The 17,339-nt window shown below is 40.7% G+C and overlaps 1 protein-coding gene across 2 annotated transcripts; it reads right to left on the bottom strand.

Annotated features, from left to right (window-relative positions):
* Nucleotides 1–158: 158 nt before the first annotated feature.
* SLC24A5 (solute carrier family 24 member 5) lies at nucleotides 159–13,863 on the bottom strand. Of its 2 annotated transcripts, XM_058156080.1 has the most exons (9): nucleotides 13,131–13,854; nucleotides 11,616–11,795; nucleotides 8,738–8,821; nucleotides 8,551–8,654; nucleotides 7,872–7,972; nucleotides 4,345–4,622; nucleotides 3,154–3,360; nucleotides 1,062–1,163; nucleotides 159–584 (listed from the first exon to the last, which is right to left on the bottom strand). In XM_058156080.1, exons 1-9 carry the CDS (start codon nucleotides 13,360–13,362, stop codon nucleotides 262–264), a joined length of 1,611 nt encoding a protein of 536 aa, XP_058012063.1. In that variant the 5' UTR covers nucleotides 13,363–13,854; the 3' UTR covers nucleotides 159–261. The 2 variants fall into 2 exon arrangements, with proteins under 2 accessions (XP_058012063.1, XP_058012064.1); XM_058156081.1 differs by lacking the exon at nucleotides 11,616–11,795 and having other exon boundaries at nucleotides 13,131–13,863.
* Nucleotides 13,864–17,339: the final 3,476 nt, after the last annotated feature.

The raw sequence follows: 17,339 nt of genomic DNA on the forward strand, positions 1-17,339 counted from the left end.
GGGTTTTTCATTTCTCTTCCCATTCATTTGTTTTACAAGCTTTAGTAGTTGCTGCTGCTTTTATTAATTCTTGAATCGCATTCATCATTAACCGTGATTTTTTTTAAAAAAATATGTCATGATGTGGATTTTTCTCTAAATAAGTTTTACAGCTCATGGAGATGTTGGAGTTTTTATTTCTTGGTGAAATGAAGAGATTGACCCTTTCCATTCCTTATTCCCCATGATTGCGAATTTACACACAACCAAAAGCCAAACAAATTAGTTGCCACAGTTCTTTATAGGATTGTTCCCTATGATTCCAAGTTCATACAGAATTGATAATGTGGCAAAGGCTAAGTACATCAGAAGGGAAATGGCTCCCAGCTTTTTGTCTAATTTCCAACCATTCAGATGAACAGCCAGAAAAATAAAAACAATGGAACAAATGAGAGAAATAGCTGTATAAGTCAGTCCACTGCTGTTGACCAGCACAGGACCTGATGGGTCAACAAAGGCGGTTTTTATAAACCAAGGTAATCCCAAGCACAATAAATCAAACACATTGGATCCTACAATGTTCGACATGGCCATATCTCCTTTCCCTGCAAGATAGAACATATTAAGCATGTCACAACCTTAAGTTTGCAGTAGTAGTGTTTCATTATTTATTAATCAAATCTAAATGACCACTCAGCTCACAGAAAGTGACCCAATTTTACGTTTAAAAGACACTTGCTACATCTTGTCCACAGGACTGTCATCTGTGGTCTTAAGTCTGAAAATGCCTTCAGATCAATGTTAAGAGTGACAGCACGACAGTCATCCAAAATAGAGTGAAATTAGTGTTTTGTCTTCTAACAGGGGCCACTCACTTCCCAAGTAGAACAAAAGGCAATGGTCTCATCCCAGTAATTATTAGGTAAAAGAATTGGAAGAGCCGCTTGCACTTCTGAATGTAGTCAGCTTATTAATTTAGCAGATGTCGGTGTCAAAGATGTCAAAAACTGGAAAAGATGTCCCATTTCGTTACATGGTTACCAACTTCGCCATGATAGTTTTAACAGATGGAAAAGGCTTACCTCTTTTAGCCACGAGAACACTGGCAATCGTATCTGGAATGCTGGTTCCAGCTGCTAGTAGCGTAAGGCCCATTATAGTTTCAGGAATACGCAGGGTTTCCCCTGTAATCAGAAAAATCCAAAAGCAAATATCTCATTTCCTTGAGAATGAACTGGGAAGCAATTGTACGTAATATTTTTAGAGAATTGCATTTTTAAATTAAAATGACCTGACTAGAATTTTATTCTGAAAGCAGATAAACTGCATGAGTGGAACAGAGGAAGTTATTTAGCTTTGAAAAACTTGGTCACTGAATACTATGAAAAGCTATATAATCTTTCCTTCAAATTCCAGAGAAGCTTGCTATTGTTTACGGCCGCAGCCCTTCCTTAGAATAGCTACAACCAGCCTAATCCCTTCTGTTACTTTGGCATCTTTATCACATGAGCTATTTGAAGTCATATGAGGCACTGACCTCCCTCCATAATCCACTCTTGGAAAAAATGCTTGTATTCTCATAGGAAGAGGGGTCTGGAGCCTGCTCTCTAAAAACCAAATTCAGATGAAAAGCAGGGGAGACATTTTATTTGTAGAAAGTGGTGAAATACAGCCTTCCCTGCTATAAATACGTATTTTCATGTGAGGCACCAAGTTTTTACTCGAAAAGAGGCAATAATGGCTCACATTTTAAAGGCAAAAATCTCGATTTTATCACCCAACAACTTGTTTTGAATTAATTTCACTCGCGTGGTGATAGATGAGAAACAATCTAAGGGTGGTTTTGACATCCTTGGATAGGTTTCTTCTAGATCAGTGGTAGACAACCTGGTCCCTACCGCCCACTAGTGGGTGTTCCAGCTTTCATGGTGGGCGGTAGGGGTTTTGTCCAATACTGAAGCACTTTCCTTTATTTTTATTTAATTGACTTTTTAAAAAAAAATTCATAGCATTATTTAAAAACATTTTCATTAGGTTTTTATAAAATTCCCCGTGACAATTTAAATTTCTGAAAATATACTATTTGTATCACCTGCGCATAAGTTTAGTTCATATTACGTAAGTGAACTAAATGGCGCTATAGTGCAGCCGCAAACAAAAGAGCCTCGTCCCAGAATAGCTCACGCATCTCCCCCCACACCACCCAGCTGTAACAGACAAGCAGAGCTGGTAGCCGGCGCCCCCCCCCCCCAACCCCAATCCACAATGCGCAAGAGGCATGCACAGACAACGATACACGGCATATTACTGTGGAACCGGTGGGCAGTTAGAAAATTTTACTACTAACAGAGATACAAAAGTGGGCGGTAGGTATAAAAAGGTTGACTGCCCCTGTTCAAGATAATGTAATTGCAGGCAAGTGTTGGGTCTTTGGGCCAAGGACTGCAACCCAGTATGATAGGGCATCTGATACGGGGAAGGACTCTAGTTCCTTCTCTTGAACATACAGGAGAAAACATTAAATGGGGGATTATGGAAAAGAATCTGTGACTGTCAGTTTGACAAATGCTGGGCTGGAAGAAAACAGTTTGTGCACTGTTCTAAGCTTTAGTGTCTTTTATTTCAGTAACCCAGCCATTGTGGCTTATTCAGGAACGCAGAGTCAAAATATGCCACGGTCTGATATTTGGCAAGTCAGTTTCTTCTTTATTAGCATAAAACATTTCCTTCCCAGATTCGCTCTTTTATAGGCCATACTCTTAAACCAGTCTGAGGGATTCTAGGTTTCATTTCCTTTTACATCATCCTTGTATTAGAATGGTTTTACCTTACGCAGGTGTCCATCCCTGCCATGTTTTGCATTAGATGCTCAGGTAAAACCTTTCAGGTGTAGGTTACCTAAGCCAGGAGCTACACATTTAAAATGGTCATACATTTTGAGACACAACCCTCAAGTGATATTTTTAAAAGAGACATACCCTTGGCTGTTCTAGTTACGTACACATCCCTCAGTATCGTGTGAATATTGGACATTAATTCTTCCCACTCTAATCTGCAGTCTTACATGTGATCTCTGCAATAGTATCGCCTGTAATCAAGTTTTGTATTTTGAGATGCCGTTAATGTGTTGGTTGGAGCAGGCAGGCTAATCAAACTAGCTCACTGTAAACCTACCCACTATGGTCACCATCCATACGAGAATGTAGGTAAAAGCAGAAATCCACACTGCCGACATGAAGAAAGAAAGCATGAACCACTTTTTCCAAAAGGGTTTTCTACAGTCTGGAATCGTCAAATATAGTAGAGTGATGATGGGAAGGGCAAGCACCCACAGAATTCTCTTCAGATCTGCTTCAGGTATGGTAAACATGCTCGGGGGATCTGCCCGATGAAAAGAATCATTTAAGCAAAGAGATCCTGATGCTTAATATACATACATACACACATATACCATTTTCCTGATAATGTAGCTATTTTTAGTTCTTTACAAAGCTGTCTTTATTATAAATATATAGGGCTTTATTCCATTATTTTTTTTCTCTAGATAAATATCTGAAAATTTGAAGCTTGTATGTAAAGGCATCCTAGAAATTTAACAACAAAGCAAAAATTAGGTACTGTATTTTTCGGAGTATAAGACCTATCTTTTTTGGGGAGGAAAGCAAGAAAAAAAAATCTGGCTCTGCCTCCCAGCAATTTGCCTCCTTGCAGTAAACAGCCTATTTCATTTTCAGCACAGCCTGATTAGCACAAGGGGAAAAAAAACTGCCTCCTAGCAATTTGCTTCCTTGCAGCAAACAGCAAAATGGGGTGCAGGGAGGTGGCAATAAGCAATGGCAATCCCTGCAGCCTGAAACAGCTGATGGTCGGGAGGCTGATCCAACTGACCATCAGCTGCCTGTGCTAACCAGGCTATGCTGAAGCTGAAACTGAAATGGGCTATTTGCTGCAAGGAGGCAAATTGCTGGGAGGCAAAGGGTGGGGGCCGGCGGGAAAGCGGGGCTACATTTGGTGTATAAGATGCACACAAATTTTCACCCTCTTTTAGGGGGGAAAATTGTGTCTTATATTCTGAAAAATACGATATTTGTCCTTGGCTTGCCCCACAGATCTCTCGGGAGCCAATGTCTTGGACTGGGGAGTTGTATACTTAATCACAACCTTTTTGCAAACTAGTCATCACATAGTCTCAATACACTTTACAGATGCTTAGGTACCTTTGTATCTAAACTTTACTTCCAGCATTTGAAAAATATGAAGAATAAAAAAAAAGATACTACATGCTTTGTAATTTGGGGGTTAGGATTCCAAAAAGATAAATCTTAGCAGTTCTTGTAACAGTTTTTAAAGAGGTTAAAAAAATACCTTCAGAAATGGTATCAAGTCCGTGTAAGCTTGCTGAAAGTTGTGTGTAATCAGACTCATGAAAAATGTCATTGTCTGGTCTCGATTGTCGCCGAACGAGAGGTTGAGTCTCGTCCCTCCATCCAGACAGCGGCTGGTCCTCAGCCCCTTCCGTGGCCAGCAAGAAGCAGGTGCAACAAGGACTACACTTGCTCATGAAATATTGGTTGATTTTAATGTCAAAGCAGAGTACTAAAACATAGATTCCATATATTAACAGGAGTGAAGCACATTCATACCTAAGACAAAGTAAAAACTTTGCGTCAATGTGGGCTTAGCAGGTTGTGTGAAACCACCCACTTTGGTTGGATGTGACAGGCAAACCTAGCCAGTTACAGCTGGTCCAGTCACCAGCCGTGAGAAGATCCTTGTGTGAAGCAAGTCAATGTATCTTGCATATCAGTGGTGGGTTTCAAATTTTTTTTACTACCGGTTCTGTGGGTGTGGCTTGGTGGGTGTAGCATGGCTTGGTGGGTGTGGCTTGGTAGGCCTGGCAGGGGAAAGATACTGTAAAATCTCCATTCCTTTCCCAATCCAGGGGAAGGTTACTGCAAAATCCCCATTTCCTCCCCAATCCAGGAGAAAGATACTGTAAAATCTCCATTCCCTCCCCAATCCAGGGGAAGGTTACTGCAAAATCCCCATTTCCTCCCAATCAGCTGGGACTCGGGAGGCAGAGAATAGATGGGGGCGGGGCCAGTCAGAATTTTTACTACCGGTTCTCTGAACTACTCAAAATTTCCGCTACCGGTTTTCCAGAACTGGTCAGAACCTGCTGAAACCCACCTCTGTTGCATATAAATTCGTGATTACACGCACAAGGAATTTGTTTCCGGTGCGTAATAGTGATAAGCAACAAAGTTATAGTCGTAAAATAAAAGAGATAGATAATAGGGAAGATGAGAATAATGATGACAATACTGCTCTTTTAGATAGTTTGACAGTGTTGTGGGAATTAGTTGTTTAACAGAGTGATGGCATGGGGGGGAAAAACTCTCCTTACATTTTCCCATTGCACTAGCAATTTTTTCTTGAATTCAGTACATGAGTATTTTCCAGCTGTTCCCGCAGATTGTACGGCTCGAATTTGGGACTTTTTCATAGCAATACACATTGTTATATTGAACAAAAACTGCCTAGCTCCAACTACAGTCTTTGTTTCTTGAGATACGAGTGACCAGAAGAAGTCAAAAGTCTTATCAGGCTCTTACCAGATTCTGCATCAGAAACTGGCAGATTTCACTAGAACGTTTGCTTTGCATTTTCACTGCGTCTCCAAACATTTTATTTATTTGTCATAACACCATACATAAGTATAAGCATTAAGCAACAGTAGGACAGAAACGGTAGGCACGTTTGTGCTCTTATGCACGCCCCTTATAGACCTCTTAGGAAAGGGGTGAGGTCAATAGTAGACAGTTTTTGGTTGAAGCTTTGGGGACTTTGAGAAGAGACCACAGAGTCTCCTCTCAAACATCCACCAGCGTGACCCAAAATGCAAGAGATAACACAGGTTGCATTTGTGGTTGGAGAATAATTCTGTGTGGCAATGAATTCATCTCATAAAAAAACCATTCATGATGATTCAGGCCCTCAACTGCAGAGGCATGGCATGAAAAACTAGGCTCTTGCTAAAATAGCTGTCTGAATAAAGAGCTGATAACCTCTCTGTGTAGTACGGTGACTTGCTCTAGTGCAGCGGTTCTCAACCTGTGGGTCGCGACCCCGTTGGGGGTCGAATGATGATTTGCCAGGGGTCACCTAAGACCATCAGAAATATGGGAAGTATACTTGCGAGTCGGAGAATCGTGCTCCAATGGTTGACTCCACAAGCCAGCTGCAGGCTCTTCAAATCGCTAGCCGAATTCAGCTTCAGGCGCGATGAATTAAAAAAGAGAGAAATCTTTGCTCTGATGTCTCCCTCTCAAGCCAGCTGCAATCACTCCCAATCGCTAGCCTAATCTGGCTTCAGGCGCGATAAACTTAATAGGGGAGGAGTCTTCGCTTTAATGCCTCCGTCCTCAAGGCAATCGCAAGCAGTTCAGATCGCTAGCCAATACGGCTTCAGGCGCCATAAATTCAAAACGGAAATAATTTTATGGTTGGGGTCGCCACCTCATGGGAAATTGTATTAAAGGGGTCGCAGCACTATAAAGGTTGAGAACCACTGCTCTAGTGCCTGCTTGGGAGCTGGCTGCTCACAGGATCTAGAGTTCATGTTCACTCCACATGCTGGATTGCCACTTCTCAAAGCAAAGAATTCCAGCAGTTTGTCTCTAATGAACATGGGTGACTAAATAATGCTTGAAAAGCGTTTCCGTGCAGAAATCAATTAAGCATTAAATGTATACAGTAGTGGCCAAAATTGTGCAAACCTTACGGGAAAAGTGTATTTTCTAAAACTAGCTAATAGCACCACTTTTTTTGGGGAGTAGTACTCTAAAATTATATATCGATGGAAAGATAATCAAGAATGTAATGTAATGCAATAACTTTTATGAAGGATTTGCTATTAGAATAGCAGTTAGGGTATAAAGAACCAAGGTGAAACACGTAGAAAAAACAAGATATACAAAAATTATCACCATAGAAAAAACAAGATATACAAAAATTATCACTATGTCAGTTAATACTTAGTTGGGTAACCTTCAGCATAAATTATGGCTTTACAACGCCTTCCCATGGAGTGAACCAAGTCTTTGAGTTCTGCAGCTGTTCTAATGTGAAACCAAGATTGAAGGATTGCTTCTATTAACTGGGTTTTATTGCTGGGTCGTTTCTGACTAACAAGTTTCTTTAGTCGGCTCCATAGATTTTCAATTGGATTAAGGTCTGGGCTATTCCCAGGCCATTCCACCAATGGAATAGGATTATCTTGAAAGTCCCCCCCCCAACAAAAAAGTGGTGTTATTAGCCATCAAACCTCAAAAATACACTTTCCCCAAAAGGTTTCCACAATTTTGTTCACTACTGTATGCTGCTCAACTCACTGTAAGAACCCAGAACCGCCTTTTCCCCAAATATTTAAAGTGTGCCTTTAAATTTAGGCTATTGGAATAAGTTTTTTAAATATTGTTTTTATTGAAATGTATCGTTTTTATTTTATCTGCCTGAGTCCTTCGGGAGAAGGGCGATATACAAATTAAATTATTATTATTATTATTATTATTATTATTATTATTATTATTATTATTATTATTATTAAGTGTAAACAACCAATCAATCCACTTATGAAACCAGCCAATCATGCACCTTAATCATGCACACTGAGAGCATATGCACCAAGACAAATTCCTTGTGTGTCCAATCACACTTGGCCAATAAAAAATTTTTTTTTATTCTATTCTAAAGTTAGTGTGGAAAAGCAAAAAAAAAAAAGAGAGAGAGACATCTAAAAGATCTGCAATGCATAGATGAGCAGCCAGTTCTTCCTGTGCTGTTTCACCTGAATAAAATAAGCGGGAGTGGTACTTTCAGGGAACACTTACCAATAAACTTGGTTGTCCACAATCATGGCAAGAACGGCCCCCGCACTAATAATGTAAGCCAAGCAATCTCTGAACAATGGCCAGCAAGTCAAGTGTGAAACCTAGAGAATACAATTCAGACAACACAACGTTTGGATTACGTGAGCTTTTTCAAGCCTTCGTAACAAATGGGTGCTTCAAGAACACAAGTACCCTGTTGGATTGGACCTTGACCCATCCAGTCCAGCTATGCATTCTCCCAGGGACCAACTAAGTACAGATGGAAGCCCACCATCTCCCAGCAGATGGCCTGCAGAGGCAGTCCCACCAGCGTGAAGACTTAATAGCCACTGATCTTCATGACTACCATCAGCCAGTCTTCGGTTGACGTGTTTCAAATTTCATCCGAGAATGTCTTAAAAATGTCAACACGCCCAGCAAGCAACTTCATTCTACTTAACCTAAGATATTTCCATCTGCAATATGGAAATTATTGGATACAACTCATTATAGGATGTACGTTCCTCTCTATCAACTTTCTAAAAGTACCAAGATCTCAGTAACTTATTACGCTAAGCTTTTTTGGAGGGGTTATCTCCGATCGATAACATCCTACCTGGGAAGTACCGCCAATTGGACCCCCCAATTAATTTCCCTTTGCAGTTAAGTGGAAGGCAGAATCATAAAAGAGCGCACGCACCATGCCAGCTAAGAGTCCACAGGCTGCGCAGATGCCGAGAAGATTGTAGATGGCGGAGCCAAGGATGGTGCTGACTCCGATATCTCCCTTCGTGACAAAGACGCCTAAAAAATGCAGCATTTGGTTGATAGGGCTGACTTTTGCTGTTGCAAAGCCTGAACTGTGTGCTGGTTAAAGGATGGCTTACCAAGAAAGGTGGTGACTAATTCAGGAGCAGAACTGCCAGCTGCCATGAAGGTGGCTCCTGCCACGTCTTGAGAGAGGCCAAGAGCTACAGGTAGGGATCAATGGGGACAAGAGAAAAGAGGCATGCAATCTTCAGGGATGGGTAAAAATCAAGGAGCAATATTTTCATTTCTGTATTTATTTTTCTTACCTCTACATATATCCCTTCACTCTCCAATGGCTTCAGACAGCTTACAAGATATTGATATAACAGGACTAAAAACAGCCACCGATGATAGTTATACTATAGATAGATAGATAGATAGATAGATAGATAGATAGATAGATAGATAGATAGATAGATAGAGGGATGGGTTTCACTCACTTTTGCTACCAGTTCGCTCACGCACACGCCACTTCTACACATGTGGAGACCGTATTTGATGACATCCAGGTGGGTGGGCGGAGCCTCCTGCCACTGCTGCTACTGATTTGCCCAAACCGGGGTGAACCGGTAGCAACCCACCACTGGATAGATACATAGATAGATAGATAGATAGATAGATAGATAGATAGATAGATAGATAGATAGATAGATGATAGAGGATGGATAGATAGAGATAGATGACGGATAGATGATAGGAGGTGACAGATAGATAGATAGATAGATAGATAGATAGATAGATAGATAGATAGATAGATAGATAGATAGATATAGAGATGATAGATGGATATTAAATTAAGAGATAGAGATATTAGATAGATAGATAGATAGATAGATAGATAGATAAGATAGATAGATAGATAGATATAGAGGATGGATAGATAGGTAGAGATAGATGACGGATAGATGATAGATGATAGATAGATAGATAGATATAGAGGACGGATAGATAGGTAGAGATAGATGATGGATAGATGATAGATGACAGGTAGATAGGTAGATAGGTAGATAGATAGATAAATAGACAGATAGATAGATATAGAGATGATAGATGGATATTAAATTAAGAGATAGAGATATTAGATAGATAGATAGATAGATAGATAGATAGATAGATAGATAGATAGATAGATAGATATAGAGGATGGATAGATAGGTAGACATAGATGATGGATAGATGATAGATGACAGATAGATAGATAGATAGATAGATAGATAGATAGATAGATAGATAGATAGATAGATAGAATCAGCCTAAAGGCCATTCATTGGAGGAAGGGAAAATTGTAGTCAATAACTGTGGTTGAAAAACCATGAAAATACACCCAGTCATGTAAAGGGAGTATTTTATTTATTTTATTTTCAAATTTCAAATTTGAAAAGTATGAAGGGAAGTGAGCAGGGATATTGGTGAAGAATATGTGTGTGTCAAAAAAAGCTGAGATAGCAATACAAAGTCAAATCACTTCAGGTATGATTTAATGTATGGTATGAATTCACTCCCTGTGATCTGTAAACTCAATATGTTACACAGATCTGGCTCACTCTTCAATAAGTTTGTGTTTAAACCATTTTAGAGTAAACCAGGTTTTCTCATCCACCACGGCTGGCCAGTTCTCCTAGCCAGAAATATTCTAGAAATTCATTGCAAAGAAAAGCAGACTGGAATTTTAATTTTTAGCATCAACCACATTTTAGCCTAGCACATTGTGAGAGCCAACTCCATGTGTTCAATGTATCCGGTCACTGTACATACAAACCTGGTCCGATGAGGGAGAACTCGGTTAACCATGGTTAACCATGTTTTTTTTTATATTGATTTATATAGTTTTTTAAATGTGGTAAATTACGCACACTGCCTGCATATATTTGAAGTGAATGACCATATAAATTGAAATAATGAACAAAGGAGTTAGTCACGGCTCGGCTGGCCCATTATGTGGATGCTGCCAATATTCTTAGAAATTCTTAGCTTCGTCCAGAACACATTTCTTTGCTTCCCCAAATCCTTTTTATCTGCCGAGGAGATGAATATGGTCCCAGTGCTCCGACTTTACAAAGGAGGCCATTTGTTCAGTACTGATCAAGCCCAAGAGATAATCCTTGAATTCTTTCGCCAGACAGAATGCTCCGGGCTTCGAGATCCTTTTCCCCTACAATAAGCCACAAAACACTGCCTAACTTTTCCTAAACGGCAGTTGCCTTGTGCACAGAATTGTCTCGAACAGCAATTCGGGAATTTTGGGAGCTTTTTGTGGCTGTGTGAGGTTCCTGCTTGTTGCAGGGGCCATTTTGGGTGAGGTGCAGCTGCTTTTACATTGTGTGTGAGTCAGTTGTGTTGTGTTGTGTGTGTGTAAAGTGTGAAGGTTGGTTTTTGAGCTTTTTGTGGCCGTGTGAGGTTTCTGCTTGTTGCGGGGGCCATTTTGGGTGAGGTGCGGCTGGCTTTTACATTGTGTGTGATTCAGTCGTGTTGTGTTGTGTGTGTTTAAAATGTGAAAGTTGGTTTTTGAGCTTTTTGTGGCCGTGTGAGGTTCCTGCTTGTTGCAAGGACCATTTTGGGTGAGGTGCGGCTGGCTTTTACATTGTGTGTGATTCAGTTGTGTTGTGTTGTGTGTGTTTAAAATGTGAAAGTTGGTTTTTGAGCTTTTTGTGGCCGTGTGAGGTTCCTGCTTGTTGCAGGGGCCATTTTGGGTGAGGTGCAGCTGGCTTTTACATTGTGTGTGAGTCAGTTGTGCTGTGTTGTGTTGCGTGTGTGTAAAGTGTGAAAGCTGGTTTTTGGTACCTCTTATTGTTTTGTGTACTTTGTTTATTATTTTTATTATCTATTGTTATTGGCCACGCCCACCGGGTCACCTGACCACCAAACCACGCCCACCATTTAAGCCACACCCACAGAACCGGTAGGGAAAATTTTTAGATTTCACCCCTGGGTTAAGATAGCCTAGGACAGGCTTACTATGACTGATCATCTCCAACGCGGGGAGGAAGTAGTCATCGCAGACAATGGCCACCGCCAGGAACATGTAAAAAATGATGATAAAATAGATCACGATGCCGCCTTCTACTCGTTCTTGCGGTGTGAAAAAACCATCAGGGAATTCCGACGATGGGGAGAGAACACATCGGCTTTTGTTTTCTGTAAAACAAGTCAGGAAATCCTAATTTCATAAGAAGCACATCTCAGCTGCCTTAGTAGATTCACTTTGAAGAACCGGTGAGCAAAGGCAGAAACGACAAGGATGGTCTCCTCCTTCTTTTCTGGAAGAAATAGCTTAAAAAAGACTTCGCTTAAAAAATAAATAAATAAAGTGCATGGCTCCCGCCCCCGCCCTCCCACAAATGTATTTATCTTTACTGATGTACTCTCATCTAATTCAGGTAACAGTAACAGAGTTGGGGAGGAAAACTATGGCAAATCTAGACACTCCTAAAAAGCAGAGGCATCACCCTGCCAACAAAAGTGTGTTTAGTCAAAGCTATGGTTTTCCCAGTTGCAATGGATGGCTGTGAAGCTTGGACCATAAGGAAGGCTGAGCGCCAAAGAATTGGGGCCTTTGAACTCTGGTGCTGGAGAAGACTCCTGCGAGTCCCTTGGACTGCAAGGCGATCCAACCGGTCAGTCCTAGAGAATAGATAGATTCTAAATGCTACAGGTCACGGTTGTACCAAAGGTGCTTTCCCAAAAGGCAACTGGACTTCCTTGGGTTTTTTATTTATTTATTTATTTTGTCACAACAATATATGTAGGTATCATACAAAAAAAGATTATATAGTATATAAACACATATATGGGTAAATATAAGGAGGTATAAGCATATATATATATAGGTAGAAGAAAAGAAAAACAATAGGACAGGAACGGTAGGCACGTTTGTGCGCTTATGCACGCCCCTTATGGTCCTCTTAGGAATGGGGTGAGGTCAATGGTAGAAAGTTTTTGGTTAAAGCTTTTGGGATTATGGGAAGAGACCACAGAGTCAGGTAAAGTGTTCCAAGCACTGATGATTCTGTTACAGAAGTCATATTTTCTGCAATCTAGATTAAAGCGGTTGACATTAAGTTTAAATCTATTAGTTGCTCTAGTATTATTGCAATTAATTTAATTTAATTAATTTCCTGGAAAATGTTTCCCTTCTCCTCCTCCAAGAAGCTTCTTTAGTTCTGAAGAATTTAGTCAGATAGATGGATGGATAAATAAATGGATGGATAGATAGATATAGATATAGATATATAGGATTATATATAGGATTATATCACCTTCATCCTCCTAATTCATTTCCTGTGCCTGCAAGAACCTATCGGAGAGCAACTGGGCTGCACCGAGTATAACTTAAGTCACAAGTAAACGAGTCCAGAAGAGGGGAACCGTCCCCTCTCCCCCCTTCCAAAGGACCCCGTTTCCCGGGGCAGTGCGCGCAGAGGACACGGAGGGGCAGCTCCAAAAAGGGAAGGGAAACTTGCCGGGCCTTACCTGGATCTTGGCGGAGGTGCTGAGCGCTCGCTCCGGGCAAAGGCAGCCCCCCTGCAAAACCTCCGGTCCCCCAAAGCAGCCCCAAACCCAGGGCGACCACGCAGGGAGCCGGGCGGCTTTTGGGGTGACGCTGAGCTGGATACATCTTGCAAGGCTGGAACCGCGCGTTGGGCAGGGCGGGCGGACTGGCAGGCAGGCAGGCGACCGGTCTCGGGGGCTGCGGGGGTATCATGTGAATCCGCTGGGAAGGCCTTGTCGGGCTCGGGGGCCAGAGAGGGAGGGAGGCTTAAAATCCTGGAAAGAAAATACTTTGGGAAACGGCGCGAGATCAGCCGACCAGGGCTGGCAGCGACGGCGGAATTTGGCGCAGGGGGAAAAAAACCCCAAAAAACCTCTGCAAGCTTTCGGGTCCTTCAGAGTTCTTTGTCGGGGAAGAGAAACATGGCGAGGCGAGGCGAGAAGGGGTTCAACTAAAGCCTATGTGGTGTCAGACGAGCTTCTTTTCATGTTGGGATTCAACATGGAATGCAAGGGCGCACGACTTGCATTCTTGTTGGGTTGGTTGTTACACAACGATTCTTCGAAGTCTTAAACTTTGGTGATCTTGTAGAGGTTGGCAAGCCTGTCTTAGCTGAAGGCAGCAGACTCGGAAGGAACCTTTGGCCTGAGTGGTGCTGTAGTGTAGAAGATGCAATGTCCTTCCTGTTAAAGACGACTTCAGCTTCAATCGCCATAATACAAGAGCAAACAATAGATTCAAACTTAATGTTAACCGCTTCAATCTTGATTGCAGAAAAGATGACTTCTGTAACAGAGTTGTTAACGCTTGGAACGCACTACCTGACTCTATAGTCTCTACTCACAATCCCAAAAACTTCAACCAAAAACTGTCTACTATTGACCTCACCCCATTCCTAAGAGGTCTATAAGGGGCGTGCATAAGAGCACAAAAGTGCCTATCGTTCCTGTCCTATTGTTCCCTTTCATTATATCAAATTAATATAGTTTTGCATACTTTTGCTTATATATTATGTTTATGTATACTGTTGTGACAAAATAAAATAAATAAATAAAATAAAGATTCTCAGCCTGAGTTGAAAAATGAAGATAAGCAAACACACAATGTAAACTGTAAACTCAATGATGGTTGGGTTGGTTAGACAGGGAAGAATAGAATAGAATAGAATAGAATAGAATAGAATAGAATAGAATAGAATAGAATAGAATTAATTTTTTTTTTGAAAATTTTTCTTTTTTTTTTTTTTTAAATACAAACATAAAAACATCTTCCATTCAAATTTCAATACAATGTGTTGGTGTGTGAGTTACATTTTTTGTGCAAACAACAATTATCTATCATTAACTTATTTCATCATCCATTTTATCATCTAACTGCAATCAAGTATTTTAATCAATTAATTTCTGAGTAATCATTCTGGAACCAGTATTTTATCTTATCAGAATAGAATAGAATTTTATTGGCCAAGTGTGATTGGACACACAAGGAATTAGTCTTGGTGCGTATGCTCTTTGTGTACATAAAAGAAAAGATACGTTCATCAAGAATCATAAGGTACAACACTTAATGAAAGCCATAGGGTACAAATAAGCAATCAGGAAACTCTGGAATAAAATAGTATAGTATAGTATAGTATAGAATAGAATAGAATAGAATAGAATTTTTATTGGCCAAGTGTGATTGGACACACAAGGAATTAGTCTTGGTGCATAAGCTCTCAGTGTACATAAAAGAAAAGATACCTTCATCAAGAATCATAAGGTACAACACTTAAGGATAGTCATAGGGTACAAATAAGCAATCGGGAAACAATCTGGAATAGAATAGAATAGAATAGAATAGAATAGAATAGAATAGAATAGAATAGAATAGAATTTTATTGGCCAAGTGTGATTGGACACACAAGGAATTTGTCTTGATGCATATGTCTCAGTGCACATAAAAGAAAAGACACCTTCATCAAGAATTCTAAGGTACAACACTTACTGATAGTCATAGGGTACAAATAAGCAATCAGGAAACAATCAGAAAGGTCCAGGGGGGTCTCCAACCTTGACAACTTTACGACGTGTGGACTTCAACTCCCAGAATTCCTCAGCCAGCATGCCCTGGCTGAGGAATTCTGGGAGTTGAAGTCCACATGTCATAAACAAGGCAGGAATGTCGGGGGGGGGGGCATGGTCGAAAAAAGAGAAAGGGAAATGGTTTGGGCTGGCCTCTACCTCCCCCAACTCTGCTTTGATGGGGGAGAGGCGGTAGGAAAAAGATTCATTCATTTATTTGATTTATTAAAGCCACCCTTGTGTGAGTCCCACAATTCACACCTAGAGGATTCCGTAAAAGGAGTACAAAATTTAATTTAAACATTTTTTTAAAAAGATTCTTATCCAAGTGACGGAGAAGAAAAAAAAAAAACTGGCAGCATGCAAACAGCAAAACTCCTTAGCTATTTTGTTGCGATATTATGCCATATGAACCCCTTTATGAAACTGTTTATAAAATTACTTATGTGCAAATATAAGCATGAGCAAGTTTTGAGAAATTGCTTATGTGCAAAAATATCAGCATAGGTAAGTCTGGCTAATTGTTATCATGTAAGCAGAAATCTGTTTGATGCCAAGGTTGCAAAGATGGTTGCCAGTAAATGTATCAACACCTTAGAGATAGCCACAGAACATTCCTTCTCTGATAAGGTCAGCTTCACAGAGCTTCAAAGAAGTTTGCTCCTACACCAACCAATAACCAAACCAATAACCAAAAGCCAACATGGGTTTGTCAAAAACAGATCATGCCAGACTAATCTTATCGCATTCTTTGACAAAATGACAAAATTAGTAGACCAGAGGAATGCTGTTGATATAATTTACTTGGACTTCAGTAAAGCATTTGATAAAGTAGACCATAACCTACTACTAGATAAAGTAGAAAAATGTGGGTTAGACAGCACCACCACCAGATGGATTCGTAACTGGCTGACCAACCGCACTCAACGTGTAGTCCTCAACGGAACTACATCCACATGGAGGGAAGTATGCAGTGGAGTACCCCAAGGCTCTGTTTTAGGCCCAGTACTCTTCAACATCTTCATCAATGACTTGGACGAGGGGATAGATGGGGAACTCATCAAATTTGCAGATGACACCAAGCTGGCAGGAATAGCCAACACTCCAGAAGATAGGCTCAAGTTACAGAAAGATCTTGACAGACTTGAACATTGGGCGCTATCTAACAAAATGAAATTCAACAGTGAAAAAGTAAGGTTCTACATTTAGGCCAAAAACAAAATGCACCAGTACCGTATATGTGGTACCTTGCTCAATAGTAGTACCTGTGAGAGGGATCTTGGAGTCCTAGTGGATAACCATCTAGATATGAGCCAGCAGTGTGCAGCAGCTGTTAAAAAGCCAACACAGTTCTGGGCTGCATAAACAGAGGATAGAATCAAGATCACGTGAGGTGATAGTACCACTTTATAATGCCTTGGTAAGGCCACACTTGGAATATTGCATCCAGTTTTGGTCGCCACGATGTAAAAAAGATGTTGAGACTCTAGAAAGAGTGCAGAGAAGAGCAACAAAGATGATTAGGGACTGGAGGATAAAACATATGAAGAACGGTTGCAGGAACTGGGTATGTCTAGTTTAACAAAAGAAGGACTAGGGAGACATGATAGCAGTGTTCCAATATCTCAGGGGCTGCCACAGAGAAGTGGGAGTTGGGCTGTTCTCCAGAGCACCTGAGGGTAGAACAAGAAGCAATGGGTGGAAACTGATCAAGGAAAGAAGCAACTTAGAACTAAGGAGAAATTTCCTGACAGTTAGAACAATTAATAAGTGGAACGACTTGCCTTCAGAAGTTGTGAATGCTCCAACACTGGAAATTTTTAAGAAAATGTTGGATAACCATCTGACTGAGATGGTGTAGGGTTTCCTGCCTGGGCAGGGGGTTGGACTAGAAGGCCTCCAAGGTCCCTTCCAACTCTGATGTTATGTTATGTTATGTTACACACAATTATATGAGATTTATTAGTATGTAGTCAGGATGTTTCAAGATGTATTTCTGTTTGCTGTACCACGTAGGCAAAAAGCGGAGAACAAAGAACCACTTCATGGTAAAACTCCTCCCAAGAATCATGATCTTTCTCCCAAAATCATAGGCTTGTAGATGTGCTTGCAGTCACGTGTTCACAT

Source organism: Ahaetulla prasina, chromosome 13, assembly GCF_028640845.1.
Source record: "Ahaetulla prasina isolate Xishuangbanna chromosome 13, ASM2864084v1, whole genome shotgun sequence".
Lineage (NCBI taxonomy): Eukaryota > Metazoa > Chordata > Lepidosauria > Squamata > Colubridae > Ahaetulla > Ahaetulla prasina.

Excerpts from the sequence above, each read along its gene's own strand:
- SLC24A5 (XM_058156080.1), bottom strand. The coding sequence starts at position 13,362 with ATGATACCCCCGCAGCCCCCGAGACCGGTCGCCTGCCTGCCTGCCAGT. Across the intron at positions 8,822-11,615 it reads GTTGGAGATGATCAGTCATA|CTCTTGGCCTCTCTCAAGAC; the intron begins GTAAGCCTGTCC and ends CCCTACCTGTAG. Across the intron at positions 8,655-8,737 it reads ATTAGTCACCACCTTTCTTG|GCGTCTTTGTCACGAAGGGA; the intron begins GTAAGCCATCCT and ends TGCATTTTTTAG.